We start from the raw sequence: 16,689 nt of genomic DNA on the forward strand, positions 1-16,689 counted from the left end.
AATATGCAACGTAAAGTAAGCCAACCAGTCGGTGGTGTAAAGTTTACAAAAATGTCTAACCATGCGGCAAATATATCGCCCAGTAGGAGATACATTTGGTGCCTTTAGGACCGTTCTGTCTACAGGATTAGGCCTCATGCACACGGCCGAGAGCGGACCGTGGAAACCCGGCCGGGATTTCTGCTGACACCATGAGCGCATGGCGACATTAGTTGCTATGACGCCGTGCGCTTCATGCAGCCGCTGCTGTACAGTAATACTAGTGTATTCAGTAATACACCATACTAGTGTATTACTGTACAGCAGCGGCTGCATGAAGCGCATGGCGTCATAGCAACTAATGTCGCCATGCGCTCATGGTGTCAGCAGAAATCCCGGCCGGGTTTCCACGGTCCGCTCTCAGCCGCGGAACACAGCCGTGTGCATGAGGCCTTAGTAAACTGCCCCACTAAGATAATGGAAAAAAAGAAATTGTGCCACCAGTATATTATTGGCTGCTTCTGATATTGCAGTCCAGTTCTATTCAAAACAATGGGGCTGATCTGCAAGACAAGAACACCCCACTCCACTAGTGACGATGATAGCAGGAAACAATGTATAAATAATAAAACAAAAAGCCTTTAATCGGAAAATCAGTGTGTGATGCAAGTCAATCTGCGTCATTCCCCAAGCTGTGCTCAAGAACAGCAAACACTAATGCAATCACGTGTGCTAATGGTACACAACGTTCTCTTGGCTTTTTAATAGATGCTTCAAATCTCTTGGCTTTCCCACTGAGGAGGAAGCACTCACTGTTGAGAAAGCCTCAAATCTTTGTATGCTTCCTTACATATTCTTGCATTAAAGGGATTTTCCTGTAATGCCGATTTTTAAGCAAGAGCCTGCAGCCTGTCTCCTGATATAAAAGATTCGTACTAACCTGCTCCTCGCTGCCCCCTGTTTTCTCCATCCGTCACATGCACCGCTCCAGCCAATGACTAGCTTCAGTGGTGATGTGGTCCAAGCGGCATGTTACAATGCACATGCACTGCCAGATTGAAACAGTGCAGAGACCGGAAGATGGAGACAGCGGAGACATGAATCTTCTATTTCAGTGGGGGCAGATCGCGAGCACTTGCTTAAAAATCAATATTACTGGAAAATAGGGCTGAAACGATTACTCGAATTATAAACGATTAACTCGACACAAAAAAATCCTCGAATCGAAGATTTGTTTGTGCCATGTGACCACAGAGTGCGAGTGAAGAGCTTGCTATTACTCACGCTCCGTGGCCACCCGCCTGCTCGCATAACGCTGCTTTGGATCCTGACGTCAGGACATTTTAGTTCACTGGCGCTGCAGCTGGGCACTGGGGTGGGCGAGAGCTGAAGGCACTGGGGTGGGCGAGAGCTGAAGGCACTGGGGTGGGCGAGAGCTGAAGGCACTGGGGTGGGCGAGAGCTGAAGGCACTGGGGTGGGCGAGAGCTGAAGGCACTGGGGTGGGCGAGAGCTGAAGGCACTGGGGTGGGCGAGAGCTGAAGGCACTGGGGTGGGCGAGAGCTGAAGGCACTAGGGCTGATCGCACAGGGAGGAACGAATGGTGTTGGGGACTGATTGAAGGGGGTCTAATGAGTTTTTATAAAGTTAAACAGTCTATTAATTCATTTTTTCTTATTAGAGTACTCGATTAATCGTAAGAATAATCGGTAGAATACTAGATTACTAAAATAATCGTTTACTGCAGCCCTACTGTAAGACTCCTTTAAAGGGGTTTTCTGGGATTTTAATATTGATGACCTATCCTCAGGACAGGTCATCAATATCAGATTGGAGGGGGTCAGACACCCGGGACCCCCAATCAGCTGTTGAAGAGAAGGCCGTGCTCCGTGGTAGCACAGCCTTCACTTCACCGTTTATCTGCTCGTCGTCAACATCAGCGGTGATTAGGTATAATTACAAGCGTCCCATTCACTTCTATGGGACGGGTCTTTCCCATTCAAGTACCGCTGCGATTTCAACAGTGAGCAGGTAAACAATGAAGGGAAGGCTGCACTTGCATGGGGTGCGGCCTTCTCTTCAACCAGCTGATCAGGGGGTGCCGGGTGCAGACCCCCACCTATCAGATATTGATTACCTATCCTGAGGATAGGTCATCAATATCAAAATCCTGGAAAACCCTTTTAAGAAAAAAAAGTTGAGGGATGTACCAGAACAGACAAAATTTGTGGATTAAAATAGGGTCAACCACAAGGAGAATTCAACAATTCAATGTTGTGTCCACATTGCATTAGACCCAAAACCGTTCCCCAAGTCTACCTCCAACATATGCTAAACATAGAATGCCCCCCCACCCCCCCCATTAAATAAAAACTTACTCCATTAAGTGTACTTTTATTAACTTAATACCTCTGTATGGAATAGCGCAGTTGCTCGGCTGTCCTCAAAACCCTGATAAAAATGGATGGAGAGAGCCAAACATGACTGGCCACATCTCCATACACTGCAGCCTGCAAATTAATCCCCGTTCGAGACAGATACGGGGGTCCCAGAGGTGGGACCTGCATCTATCAGACTTCTATGGCATATACTGTGGATATGTCATAAAAGTCCACTATGGGAATATCCCTTTAATGTGAATCTCCACGTCTGGAGCCACATTAAAGGGATTCTGTCACCTTGTTTTGAGTTATAGAGCTGCAGACATGCATGCTAGATCGCGGCTAGCATGTCCGCAATATACCTGTCCTATAGGGCTGTGTCCTTTTATTTTGTTTAAAAAAATGATTTTAGAGATATGTAAATGAGCCTGGTAAGGTGCCCAAGGGGCTGTAGTAACCTTCCTGGTGCCCAGCCACGCCCCCCTGTGAAGGAGCCCAGCACCGCCTGTGTCCTCCGAATCCCCTCCTTTCTTCACAGTTAGATTGCCGTAATCTCGTGATGCGCGAGCTCGCGCATGCGCAGTTCCTTCCCTGAGGCTGATGCCAGCACAGGGAAGGAACACTATACCGGCACTGCGCATCGCGAGATTACGGCAATCTAACTGTGACGAAAGGAGGGGATTCGGAGGACACAGGCGGTGCTGGGCTCCTTCCCAGGGGGGCGTGGCTGGACACCGGGAAGGTTAGTACAGCCCCTCAGGCTGCTTATATATCTCTAAAATAATTTTTTAAACAAAATAAAAGGACACAGCTTTATGGGACAGGTATAATGTGAACATGCTAGCGGCTCTATAACCGAAAACGAGGTGACAGAATCCCTTTAATGTGGCTCCAGACGTGGAGATTTACATTAAAGGGATAGTCCCATGGTGGACTTTTATGACATATCCACAGTATATGTCATAGAAGTCTGATTTCTGGGACCCCGTATCTGTCTCAAACGGGGATTACAAGGGTCCATTCACACGTCCTCAACAGTTTTGTGGTCCGCAAAACACAGACACCGGTTATATGTGTTCCACATTTTGCGGACCGCACATAGCCGGCACTATGATAGAAATGCCTATTTTTGTCCGTGGCTACGGACAAGAATAGGACATGCTCTATTTTCTTGTGGGGCCGCGGAACGGAAGTGCAAATGTTTTGTGGCCCCATTGAAAATTGAGGAACGGATGCGGACTCCTTATGCAGACGTTTGAATGGACTCTTAGTTTTGGTCCGTGGTGGCTTTTTTGACCCAGACCCACTTGGTTCTTGCAGATCTATAATACACTGCATAGTGTACTGCAGTGTATTTTCAATGACACTTAGCCTTATCAGGCTCAGATATACCATGGCCCGATGGTTAGCCCCTTCCATACAGCTGGCCCCAAGGACCACGGCATGGAAGGGGTTAAACGGCTGACATGGGTGCCAGCACCGATGTCGGCCGTTTCAAACAGATTGTCAGCTGTGTATTACAGCTGACACTCTGCTCCCCTTGGCCATCCTGAACGGGGGAGCGTCTTGGCTGCTGTGCCGTCCTGAGGGGGGTGGTTCGGGGTCTCCGCTCGGCCATCCTGAACAGGGGGTAGGGGGCTCTTTGCTGCCACGCCGTCCTGAAGGGACGACGCGGCGGGGGGGGGGGATGTGTCCATACTGAACAAGGGGGGGGGGGGGGGTTAGGGGCATGTTCCCCACATTAACCATTCAAGCATCAGGCCGCTGCCACAGCAGCCCGATGGTTAGCCCCTTCCATACTGAGGTCCCTAAGGACCACGGCATGGAAGGGGGGTATGTCTGCAGTTTGAAGCAGACTGTCAGCTGTATGTTACTGCTGACAGTCTGCACTGCTCTGCCATCCTGAAAGAAGGGAAGGGGGGGGGGGGGATAGAGGAGGGAGAGACACAGTGCACACTCCCCGTGTGGAGCCAGGAGGAGTTACAGAGAATCCTTCAGATGACGGATTCTATGTAAACTCACTGAGAGCAACCTGCTGTGCATAGGAAGCACGGCAGGCTGAAGATCAAAAACAAAAAAAGAATTTTGCCCAAAAATAAATACAATTTGTGTAAATTTCATATATATATATTTTTACAAAGGTGTCCATATCCTTTAAGGTCTATTTAAACCATGGAGGCCAGCTGTATTAGGTCTATTTTTCACAGACTGTCACAAGATCAGTCATGGGATGCTCTGGGAATCACCTTTTTGGCTTACCAGTGCCTGTGGAAAATGGATGAAACAAAGGGCAAAAAATGGACTAATGGAACAAAAATGCACACAATACGGACATTGTCATGGATGAAACATGAACCACTTTTTCATGGACGTGGGAATAGGGCCTTAGGAATCTGAATTGTAAGCAATTCTTTAAAGGGGTTGGCCACTTTCTGGTTACTGCTGACCAATGTGTTTATAAAATGATTATATGGCACTTACTAAATATAAGCTTTGTTGAGATTCTGCACCATTTTCGATATTTCATAAGGACAAGGTTTCCTCTTATTTACAAAGTCTTTTGTGCTGCCCACACCTAGGTCCTGTCCATAGGATGGCCGCTGGTGGAGGGTCATGTGACCGGGCAAATCACCTCCATGTGAGGTCTCCTCCATTCATACGCTCTGCACTTGCAGTGTTGGGAGTTTAGTGCAGATGCAGATGGCGGGTGCAGTGTATTTGAATAGGAGGAGACATCACATGGAGGGGATTTGCCTGGTCACATGTGCCTCCATCAGCAGCCATTTTATAGACAAGACCTCTGTGTGGACAGCAGAAAAAGACTTGGCAAACAAGAGAGAATACCCCATGAAATATAGAATATGGGGCAGAATTTCAACAAAGACTACATTAGTAACTGCAATATTGTCATCTCACAAACACAACGGTCAACGGCAGGCAGCAAGTGGCCAACTCCTTTAATATACAGCTACAATGCAAATAATTTACTTTCATATCCATGTTTAGATACACAATTAGAAGATATTAGTTATGCAGTATTTTTGTTAGTTACTAATATGTTACTCACCAAAGCAAACCAGTAGCTCCATCCAGGAGGTATATGACCGATTCCACCTGCATCTTCTGAGCCATACTACACAAGAATAATACATTATGACATGTAACACAGATAACGGTATCATAATCCCTATCCACTTCACTCTTTTGGATATGACAAGTTTCCCATCACAAGTGAACCTGATTTAAGGTAAAACACTAGATAGCGCCATACAGAAAATGCATTTCTTTGCATCACTCTGCACCAATACCAGCACATGCAAACTGAGATACAGCTACCGACTTCTTTCTGGACTATAAAAAGGACATAAAGTACATGGAGATATTAGCCCCGCTAAAGGAATATTAATTTAATGACAAAATACAACAGAACATATTTGACTCCCATCATGGTTAGCCCAGTGGTCTGTCACTTTTGAGCTGGCAGTCAGTACTTTTATAGTACTCACATGCCGAACCCAGCAGCACGTGCCAGTGCTGTTAGGACTATGCCTCCGGACTATGATTGATAGGTTTATTTCCTGTTGTACTAACCACCAGCTCCGAAGTGACCACCCGCTGAATTCAGCGAGGTCAGTATAGTACAGGTGACAGGTTCCTTTTCATGTAATTTCCTACTAAAGATAAGGCAGAGGAGGCGGCTCCCACTCCCTCCAGTTGTCTTATAGTCAGACACAGGACAGTGAGGAGGAGGGAGAACAGGGTAGACTACATCCCTAAGCCAGTAAAATGAAATCAATAAAAATATATATTATAAATGTAACTATTTACATTATATATAATGATTTGATATACCTGATTTAAGTACTTTCCAGCAAAGAATGTCTGGTAACCAGAGGAATGGAGGAGAGCAGGGAAGGTATATGGCTCTTGTGCCTTCTGCCACGCTTTACTGCTGCAGTTTCCTTCTATTGTGTTGTTGACAACATGGTGGTTATGTGGATACCGGCCAGACAGAATACTGGCTCTGCTTGGACAGCAAAGAGCACTACCAACATACTAAAAAGAAAAATGTAAAGTTTTCATACACGGACTGAACCTCTTCAGCTTCACCAGTTTAAAAAACATACATGCTGCTGGTGATCCACTGTCTTGTCTGATCTATGGTATATCAGTTTGTCACGTTGTTATCTCTTCATACAGTTATCAGGCCACATCCTCCATACATCATCTTTGCTTCCCCCAACATTCTAGTTGACAGCCCTATTTCCAAGAGCTTAAAGTCATCACATTCACAACAAGTATTCCTCGGTTAATGGGGTTTTCCAGTTTTGGCATATTCCTTAGGACAGACCATTAGAAGGGTTCTCCAGGATTTTGATGGCCTATCCTCAGAATAGGTCATCAATATGAGATTAGTAATGGTCCGACTCCTGGATCCCCCCACCGATCTGGTGTGTGAAGAGGCTGTGGTGCTCTGCGAGTGCTTAGGCCTCTTCCTAGGCCACGTGACGTCACATTCATTGGTCATATGGCCTAGCTGCTGCTCAGTCCCATTCAGGTAAATGGGGCTGAGCTGCAACACCAAGCACAGCTGCTATACAATGGACTTAATATAGAGAACTCCCAGCAGCGTTTCAATGTTCAATATTTATTGCATTCTTCACAATATAGGTTACATACAGACAGGACGTGTTTCGGCCTGCCCTGGCCTTTCAACTGAGTTGGGGGGGGGGGGCAGCCAATAACAGGCCACCATGGGAATGAGCATCCCTAGCATAGCAGGTGAAGCTAGGGAGGCTTGTTCCCGTCGCGGCCTGCTATTGGATGCCTCCCCCTCCTGACGCTGGATGGTTTCATCTGCGCGACGGGGAGATGCAGCGTCAGCTGTGCGGACGTCAGAAGCAACACGGGAGCCAGGTAACTATAACCTCTGTCAGGGGCCAGGGTGTATGGGGAGACATTTTAGGAGTTGGATAACCCCTTTAAGCGGCTAATCAGCGAGATGAACCCCCACCAATCTCTGAAAACTGACAGGACAGGTCATGAATATAAAAATCCCACAGAACCCTTTTTAATATCATTAGTGGGGGGCTCGACTCTTGGCACACTCACTGGTCAACTGCTTGAACGAGCTGTAGCATTTTTGTTTACATGGGGCCATCCACATAGAAGCAGCATTAGAAAACGAGTCAGTAAACGTTTATAAAAATGTCCTCATCGGTGTTAGGCTACGTTCACATCAGGGTTATGAAATCTGGCATGCTGCGTCAGCAAAGGAACAGCCTGCCGGAGTTCACTGTACCGGATAATGTCTGGATCCACTAGATCCCCTTTGACTGCAATGCAAAACTACTGAGAAATTTTAATCTTTCATTATAATCCTGTCTGTGATGAGAATATAATAACTGTTGAGAAGTGATCTGTGCAAAACAGGAAGTCTCAACATATAATTAGACTTAGGTGAAAGGTGCTTACATAGCAGAGGGGGCGGCGCCGTTAAACTAGACTGTGGGACGATATTACATAGCGAGGAGGCGTGCTTGGGCTATAAACTAAGGCGGGCTCGGCACTGCAGGGGGCGTCACTGGACTCAGAGGGTGGGCTAGGCACCTTCAGGGTTCATTTGCATAATGACTATAAGAAAGAAAACCACCGCAGGAGAGAAGGTATTTTATTAATTAAACATGTCAATGGTGAGAGCTTAATATGGTCAAACCTGGTGACAGATTCCCTTTAAAGGGAACTTGTCACGTTGAACATGGTGTTTGAGCTGCAGGCAGCGTGTTATAGAGCAGGAGGAGCTGAGCAGATTGATATATAGTTTTATGGGAAAAGACTCAGTAAAGCGTGTCATTTATACATTTACATTCCTGCTCGTTCTGGGCTTTGAAGTCCAGGTGTCGGTCCTATCAGTGATGACAGCCTTCCCTCTATGGCTGTGTATACAGAGATAGCTGTCAATCACTGATAGGAGCGCCTCCTTGGCTTCACAGCCCAGAACGAGCAGGAATTTAAATGTATAAATGACACACTTTACTGAGTCTTTTCCCATAAAATGATATATCAATCCGCTCAGCTGCTCCTGCTCTATAACATGCTGCTGGCAGCTTACATTGCATTTTCATGGTGACAAGTTCCCTTTAAATAATATAGATAATGACATGGAAAATACCAAAAATTCTTAAACTTGTTTTAAACAAGGTCATCTTCTGATAACATATTCAATTTAAAGGGGTTGTCTGAGATACCTAAAATCTCAGACAGGCTCCTGAATGTTCTAAAATAAAATAAAAATGTGGTTATATTACCGCTTTCTTCAGAGGCATTCTCTGCACCACCGGTCCGTCCGGTCCATCTGCTGCTGCTTGTTTACAAACCATGATGTATTGGTATATGACACGTGACCGCTGCAGGACATCACTGTCTACAGCAGCCTACCGCTGAAGACAATGAATGGCTGTAAAGGTCTCATGCCATAGTCACGGTAATGTGCAGGTGTATGGCAAGTGACCACTGCATCCAATCTCTGTCCTCGGCAGGAGACAGTGATTGGCTGCAGGGGCCATGTGGCGTATACTGGCACATTACTGCTGCAGTTTGTAAACAGGCAGCGACAGGAGGACCAAACCAGCGCCCAGAGAATGGCACTGGATAAAGTGGCGATTATAGCATAATTTCTTTCTTTTTTTCATTTTAGACCATACTAATTTATTTTGGACAACCCCTTTAAGGTACAGTTATAACAACTGGTTTTCACCAAATCATAGGGAAAATATATGCAGTGAAATGAACAAGTGATTATGACAATATTAATAAATATGTATAGGCGTTTCTACAGAACAAAATACTTACTGCATTTGTAAAAGTTACACCGAGATCTGCAATCAGTGCTTTAGTCTTCGTTAATGGAGTCTAGAGAAAAAACACAAAAACACATTTCTGATATCTCAGGATTAAACCCATGCGTGTACTACATGACAGGTTTACTAATAGTTCTACATAACTGCATTGCACTCCAACAACTGCTGCACAGATAGGATCCTGCAATAACGGAGAACTGGCGCTCAAAGCTTGATGCTGGGAAAAATGTATTATCTGCTATTATCCTCAGGCTAGGCCATCAGTATCTGAGGGTCTGGCACCACACATCACCGCTGATCAGATGACCCAGAGTTGTGTCAGAATTACACAGCTCAGTCCGTTGTGTGGCGGACGGAGCCGGTTATTGCAGCGTTGCTACCATTCACTTCAGTTACAGCAGTGCTGCATTTATCAACTCCACCCACTACATAGACGGAGCCGTGCATTTCCAGGACCAACTTCCAGCACTGGAGTTTCTTAAACTAAACTATCTCCTGGGCTGATTAGTGGGGGGCTGAAACCAATCAGATATTGATGGCCTATCTTTAAGATAGGCCATCAATATTAAAATCCTGAAATATCCCTTTATGGGAGTATTCTGATCACTAGGATCTGCCATCATTTTATTATCTGTGGTAGTCTGACATCTTGGACCCCCGCCCATACGTCAGTCTTCCCTGAACTACTGAGTGAAAACTAGCTGCTATGACGTGTTCCATTCACTGCACATGGAGAGACAGGTTATTCTGATCCCTTAACTCTCTGCAGCTTCAACACCTTCATAAGAGGCAACAGTAATGGATGACTGAGCAGTAGTACTGAGCAGTTCAGATGTGACTCCAGCACTAGGAGGAGATAGGTGTCCGCCTCCAAAGCGGAATGGAGACTGAACTGATGCATTCTGAGCGGATCCTTATCCATTCAGAATGCATTAGGGCAAAACTGATCCATCTCGGACCGCTTGTGAGAGCCCTGAACGAATCTCGCAAACGGAAAGCCAAAACGCCAGTGTGAAAGTAGCCTAAGTTAGGACAACATGGACAGAACAAGTCTAGGTTACACACAAATTCTTCGTGCCATGTTTTCAACAGTAACCAGGCCTTGTCTTCAAGATAAAAACTAAAATTGTTGGCATTACTCCAAACCACTTCATAAGCACTTTCAAGTGAATGGGCATTTCCATTCATGTGCCATTAGATGCGTCTTTCTACACGTTCCTATAGGACAAAATCCTTCTGCAATAACAATTTATTACATAATTGGATGTTTGCTTTGGCCAACAAAACAGGTTTATGACTTGAGCTGTAAAAACTCTAGTTAATAATGAGGAAGCTAGAGAACCGGAATTAGGTGGCCCAGCTAGTTGTGTAGTTTCATGTCTCCGATTGCTGGTCTTCACTAGATACAGAAGACCTTGTGATGTACTATGCATGTAGAGTCATTCCTGAAGTGGCTAATAATCATCTCCAAGCTACACAACCAGCACTACAACACCAACGTCCTACATTCCAGCTCTTCATGTTGTAAAAAGTTGTAATAAAGTCCAGGATAGCTGTTACAGGCTGACCTAGACACAATGGGGCAGATGTTCTAATGAAAAGTAAAATTATTCAGGCTGCAGTTTTTGGCTATGTTCACATATACCGAATACGTTGCAGAATAGCCACTGCAGATTAGTATGCGGTATATCCACAGGATTTTCCAGTACCGGCAAAGTGCATGAAATGTTAAGAAATGCTGTGAAAAAAATTAAAAAAATAAAAATCTGCAGCATGTTAATTTTGGGCTCAGCATGATAGGCCCTAATAAACCAAGTGTACTGCCTGATAGGGTAGGCTAAATGAAACTCTTATTGAAATTCTTGGGCCCATTTTTGAGAAATCTGCAGTTTACTTCCTATGCAAAATAAGGTGCGCCCGGGCAGGCCTACGCGATGACGTTCATATCTCAGCATCGGCCGAATGTGATGTAGTAGGCATGAGCTGACTGAACATTTACTGGTACATGTGGCGGATTACAGGACCAGGCAGGAAGTCAGGGGAGGGGGTGGGGAGGGGGCGGGGCTAAGTAGGAAAGGCGGTTGTGATGCAGTGCTCTGTGGGCTAGGCCTGCCCCTTGGAACACTGAGGATTCTTTAGACTACATACAATAGTATGTTTTTCCATCTATTTAATAGGTCCGTTAACAAAAATAAAAATATAATAACCGCTTTCATTAATGTCCTCTGTCCATTTCCACTGCTCCCTTAAAAGACAGTTGCTATTGCTTGTCTGTCTCTGGCTAAGAAGACGGAGGGGCGGTCCTTCACACTGCATGCCTGCATTAGGCTTCAGAGTAAGGAGGCGTGTCTCTCAGTAATCCAATCTGATTGGCTGGCAGGGAGCTGCAGGCTACAGCGAGTGTGTATGGGAAGTGAGGGAAAGCAGTTTTGGCCTCAGAGAACTGGCAGAGGAGACATCTTGAGAAGGTTCTCATATTGTAAATGTTTAAACAGCAGTAACTAAGGGAAAACTCAAGGAAAACAGGGGTATGTGAAGAAACTAAAGATTGCTTTATGCATAATGCTGCTGCAGCAGTAACGTATGCTAAAATTGTTATTTTTTTTAATGAAAACATGACAGTTACCCTTTAAACAGACTTTTCAGAATGTAAAAGCCATCATGTGAAAAATACCCTAGACTAGAGTTCTTTAAAATTGACCTTTTAGGGAGTAAACTGGTGGTGTTTTTGTGTAAAAGATCACATGGCAAAGATCAGGAGGTGTATATCGGATGACCAGTAGTGGTTAATAGTAAAACAAAAGTGCTGAAAAACAGAATTTCTTCTTAAATTATTAACTAGTGGGTGACTCTGCAAGAAGCACAACAACTGTGAGAAGCATTTACCCAGCTCTCAAAAAGATCTGTGTGATTCTGGGTTGCCGCTAAAAAGTATTTCTATGACTTCTCTCAAGAGATGTCAACCTAAATGACAGAAAAAGTACAGAGTGAATATGGAAGGCCGAAAGGCCATATAGACCACACTGACCATCAACAAGCATGACAGATGCTGAAAGTAGCAGATATACAAGGTTTTCTTGGTTATTGGTGTACGGCAGCGGTCAGAATCTCCAGCTCTCAGAATAGTGGTCATCATCAGTCATGTCATTTTCTGCCTGTTCACACGTAACTTCCATTTTCTCAGTAACCATGTTGGTTTTGAGCCGCCTCTTATGATCCAGCTTTGTATTTATTCTCTCTGACCAATGAGATGTTTTACTCTGAAAGGATAAGTGGCTGGTGGAGGATCAGAGAAGAGACTGGCTCCAGTGAGGATCGTATAGACACTGAGCAGGTGACCAGGAAGTCACTGGAGTGCTATCATGCTTCGATGCTCTCCTAAATTACGCAGGAAAAGGGCATTTTATGGATTTCCGGTGACATATCAGGTTCTCTATAGGGACTGCCAGGCGGAGGCTTCCGCTCAGCAGTGAGCCGAGTGACGATACCGGCACTGATGGGCAGTCTGTAGCGATGCCCTAGCATGTAAAATGGCTAGGGCAGCGCTAAAGCTGGCCCTTCAGAGCCGTTGACGTCACAGAATACACTGCTGGGCGGAAAACTCCATCTAGCAGTGTGCAGAGGCAAACAAACAAGCCCTTGCACTGCGAAATCCAGCACAGGGCAAGGGAGGGCATCGGGGTATGAAAAGCTCCAATGCTCATATCACAGGGGCTCTGAACCCAGACAACCACTAAGGCTTGCTTACAATCATCGTTAGGAAAAGCCAGATGATGCAAACGTCAATTCTTTATGAATACCCAGACAAGTCTAACCTTGTCCCAAAATAAAAGCACCCATGGGTTCTTCTAGGCAGCTGCCTAACCTTCTGAAAATGATTGAGGCCCACAAAGCAAGAGAGAGCTGTAAGAAGACAGAAAATAATCTTTAGGTTGCCATTTCCTCAGTTCAAAATGTAGTCAAGAAATGGCAGTTAACAGGAACAGTGGAGGTCAAGAGAAGTTCTAGAGGACCAAGAAAAATTTCAGAGACAGCTGCTCGTAGGATTGCTAGAAAGGCAAATCAGAACTCCTGCTTGACTGCAATGAGAAAGATTCAGCATTCTCTGGAGCAGAATATGGAGTCGTGGTACACTGTTCAGCGACAAGTCCTATGGACCGATCAGTTTAAAATATAACTCTTTGGCCACAAACAACGAGCAAATGTTTGGGGGAAAAAGGGGCACAGAATTTGATGACTAGAACACCTCTTCAACCATTAAGCATGCGTGGTGGATCAATGATGCTTTTGGGGTTGTGTTGCAGCCAATGGCATGGGGAACATTTTACAGGTAGCAGTACAAATGGATTCAATGAAATTCCAGCAAATTCTGGAAGCAAACAGAACACCAAATGTAAGAAAGCTGAAGTAGAAAAGAGGATGGCTTCTACAAATGGATGAAGATGATAATTCAAAAGGTGGAAGTGGAGGAGAAGGCAGAGGAGGATAAGGGGGGGTTGCAGCTACTAACGTAGGTGACTGCGGAAACCCTGATGGAAGTAGGGCCCTTGGCGTCTTAGCACCTGTGCCAACTCAGGGTACGACTTGCTCCCGGCCTCCACAACGTTCACCCAGTGTGCCGTCAGGGAAATGTAGTGTCCCTGGCCAAAAGCATTTGTCCATGTGTCAGTTGTTAAGTGGACCTTCCCAATAACTGCGTTGGTCAGGGCACGGGTGATGTTACGGGACACATGCTGGTGTAAGGGATGGCACACCGTGAAAAATATTGGCAGCCTGGGACAGAGTACCGCGGGACAGCGGCGGAAAGCCTCAGTGTCCACAAGCCTAAATGGCAACATTTCCAGGGCCAGCAATTTGGAAAGGTGGGCATTTAGTGCTATGGCCTGTGGGTGGGAATTTGCACTTCCGTTCCAAGGCCTGGGGTATAGACATCTGTACGCTGCGCTGGGACACGGAAGTGGATGTGGTCGCTGATGGTGCTTGCAAAGGTCCAGGTGCAGGGCAGGAGGCATCCGGGCTTGTGTATTGGACAGGGGATTGGCCAGCATGTAATACAGAGGAAGAGTAGGCAGTGGTGTGACCCGCAGACACTGGCTGTGGACCCAGGCGTTCGGTCAACCTATTAGGGTGCCACGTGGCGGATCATGCTGGTGGCGGTGAGGTTGCTAGTGTTCACGCCCCTGCTCATTTTGGTACGGCACAGGTATATCGCAAGTAATGTCGCTGTCACCAGTGGCAAAAAAAAATTTGACTGCATATTATGGGATGTCTATGTGTAATGTATAGCGTGGAGCTGCTCCTGTACACTGCATATTATGGGATGTCTATGTGTAATGTATAGTGTGTGTGGAGCTGCTCCTGTACAGTGCATATTATGGGATGTCTATGTGTAAAGTATAGTGTAGAGCTTCTCCTGTACAGTGCATATTATGGGATGTCTATGTGTAATGTATAGCGTGGAGCTGCTCCTGTACACTTCATATTATGGGATGTCTATGTGTAATGTATAGTGTGGAGCTGCTCCTGTACAGCGCATATTATGGGATGTCTATGTGTAATGTATAGTGTGGAGCTGCTCCTGTACAGCGCATATTATGGGATGTCTATGTGTAATGTATAGTGTGGAGCTGCTCCTGTACAGCGCATATTATGGGATGTCTACGTGTAAAGTATAGCGTGGAGCTGCTCCTGTACACTTCATATTATGGGATGTCTATGTGTAATGTATAGTGTGGAGCTGCTCCTGTACAGCGCATATTATGGGATGTCTATGTGTAATGTATAGTGTGGAGCTGCTCCTGTACAGCGCATATTATGGGATGTCTATGTGTAATGTATAGTGTGGAGCTGCTCCTGTACAGCGCATATTATGGGATGTCTATGTGTAAAGTATAGCGTGGAGCTGCTCCTGTACAGCGCATATTATGGGATGTCTATGTGTAATGTATAGTGTGGAGCTGCTCCTGTACAGTGCATATTATGGGATGTCTATGTGTAATGTATAGCGTGGAGCTGCTCCTGTACAGTGCATATTATGGGATGTCTATGTGTAATGTATAGCGTGGAGCTGCTCCTGTACACTTCATATTATGGGATGTCTATGTGTAATGTATAGTGTGTGGAGCTGCTCTTGTGTATGACCTGTACAGTGCATATTATGGGATGTCTATGTGTAATGTATAGTGTGTGGAGCTGCTCTTGTGTATGACCTGTACAGTGCATATTATGGGATGTCTATGTGTAATGTATAGTGTGTGGAGCTGCTCTTGTGTATGACCTGTACAGTGCATATTATGGGATGTCTATGTGTAATGTATAGCGTGGAGCTGCTCCTGTACACTTCATATTATGGGATGTCTATGTGTAATGTATAGTGTGGAGCTGCTCCTGTACAGCGCATATTATGGGATGTCTATGTGTAATGTATAGTGTGGAGCTGCTCCTGTACAGCGCATATTATGGGATGTCTATGTGTAAAGTATAGCGTGGAGCTGCTCCTGTACACTGCACGTTGTGTATATTGACACTACGGTGTACGTACACATCTGTTCCACTAATTACCATGCCACCGAGGGAGACATCCTGGTCATCTGTCAGGATCAGCACTACGTTCGGTCTCCGGGATTCCCCTGCCGCTGGCACAAGCACCGGGCACAGGAGCAGCAGCGGGAGCCATGCTGGGGGTGAGCGGCGGGCACACATGGTCAGCCTCCCCGGTTACTGCATCATACCTTCTCCTAGAAGAGGAAGTGAAGCCGCGCTGGTCAGCTGCTCTCTCCAGTCACATGCCTGCTCACAACAGGAAGGGCGGAGACAGCCGGGGGAGTGTCGCCTCAGTCTAGTCGCACATGTCGCACCTGCTTATGGTGTGCGCCTTGTTGCTTCTGCTGCGACATAAACGCTTGAAAATATGCAGACAACGGTTTCCCTGGGGCTGCGCTCATTATCAGATACTATTCACATTTCCAGGCTTTGACACTAGTTTATCTCAGTTTAGGAAAGTACAGCGGTCATGGACTGCAGATAGCCCTTGTGCCTGCAGGTTGCTAGCTGCTGCATGCTGCACCTTTCACCACTTTTCTCTTGACCAGTAATACGCTTTTCCAGGCGCAGGATTTTGCTGAGGTTTTCTCCATGCCACCTGTCCATGGGCAGACTGGCTGTAGACCCTACAGGGAAACCTCTGAGTGCGCCAGTACCCAGAGAGCCCCTAGCCAGGTAATAAAAACTGATGCACTCAGCATTAATTAATGTAGGCAGTATTTAGTTCTGCGCTGTGGTATTTGGTTCTGCTAAGGCCTCTTTCACACGAAAGTAAGAGCTCCGTGCCTGCGCTGCAGACCGTATACGGCGGTTCTGCAATACAATGGTCACCAGCCATGTGCATTCCGCATCACGGATACGGTACGGAGCGGAAGCACTACGGGGTGCTTCTGTGTTGTTCCGTGCTTCCGTTCCGCAAAAAGATAGA

General features: G+C 46.0%; 1 protein-coding gene across 1 annotated transcript in view; it reads right to left on the bottom strand.

Moving 5' to 3' along the window:
* The window catches only part of GNS (glucosamine (N-acetyl)-6-sulfatase), a 41,978-nt gene extending 25,974 nt beyond the window's left edge, over positions 1 to 16,004 (bottom strand). Inside the window, exons 1-4 of the mRNA XM_044280485.1 lie at positions 15,780 to 16,004; positions 9,211 to 9,270; positions 6,211 to 6,414; positions 5,426 to 5,491 (exon numbers count right to left, since the gene is read on the bottom strand). Of these exons, the coding sequence (XP_044136420.1) occupies positions 5,426 to 5,491; positions 6,211 to 6,414; positions 9,211 to 9,270; positions 15,780 to 15,920 (471 nt within the window). The 5' untranslated portion in view covers positions 15,921 to 16,004. The remainder of the gene's footprint in view (positions 1 to 5,425; positions 5,492 to 6,210; positions 6,415 to 9,210; positions 9,271 to 15,779) is intronic.
* Between the last annotated feature and the right edge of the window lie 685 nt (positions 16,005 to 16,689).

Source organism: Bufo gargarizans, chromosome 2, assembly GCF_014858855.1.
Source record: "Bufo gargarizans isolate SCDJY-AF-19 chromosome 2, ASM1485885v1, whole genome shotgun sequence".
In the NCBI taxonomy this organism is placed as follows: Eukaryota; Metazoa; Chordata; class Amphibia; order Anura; family Bufonidae; genus Bufo; species Bufo gargarizans.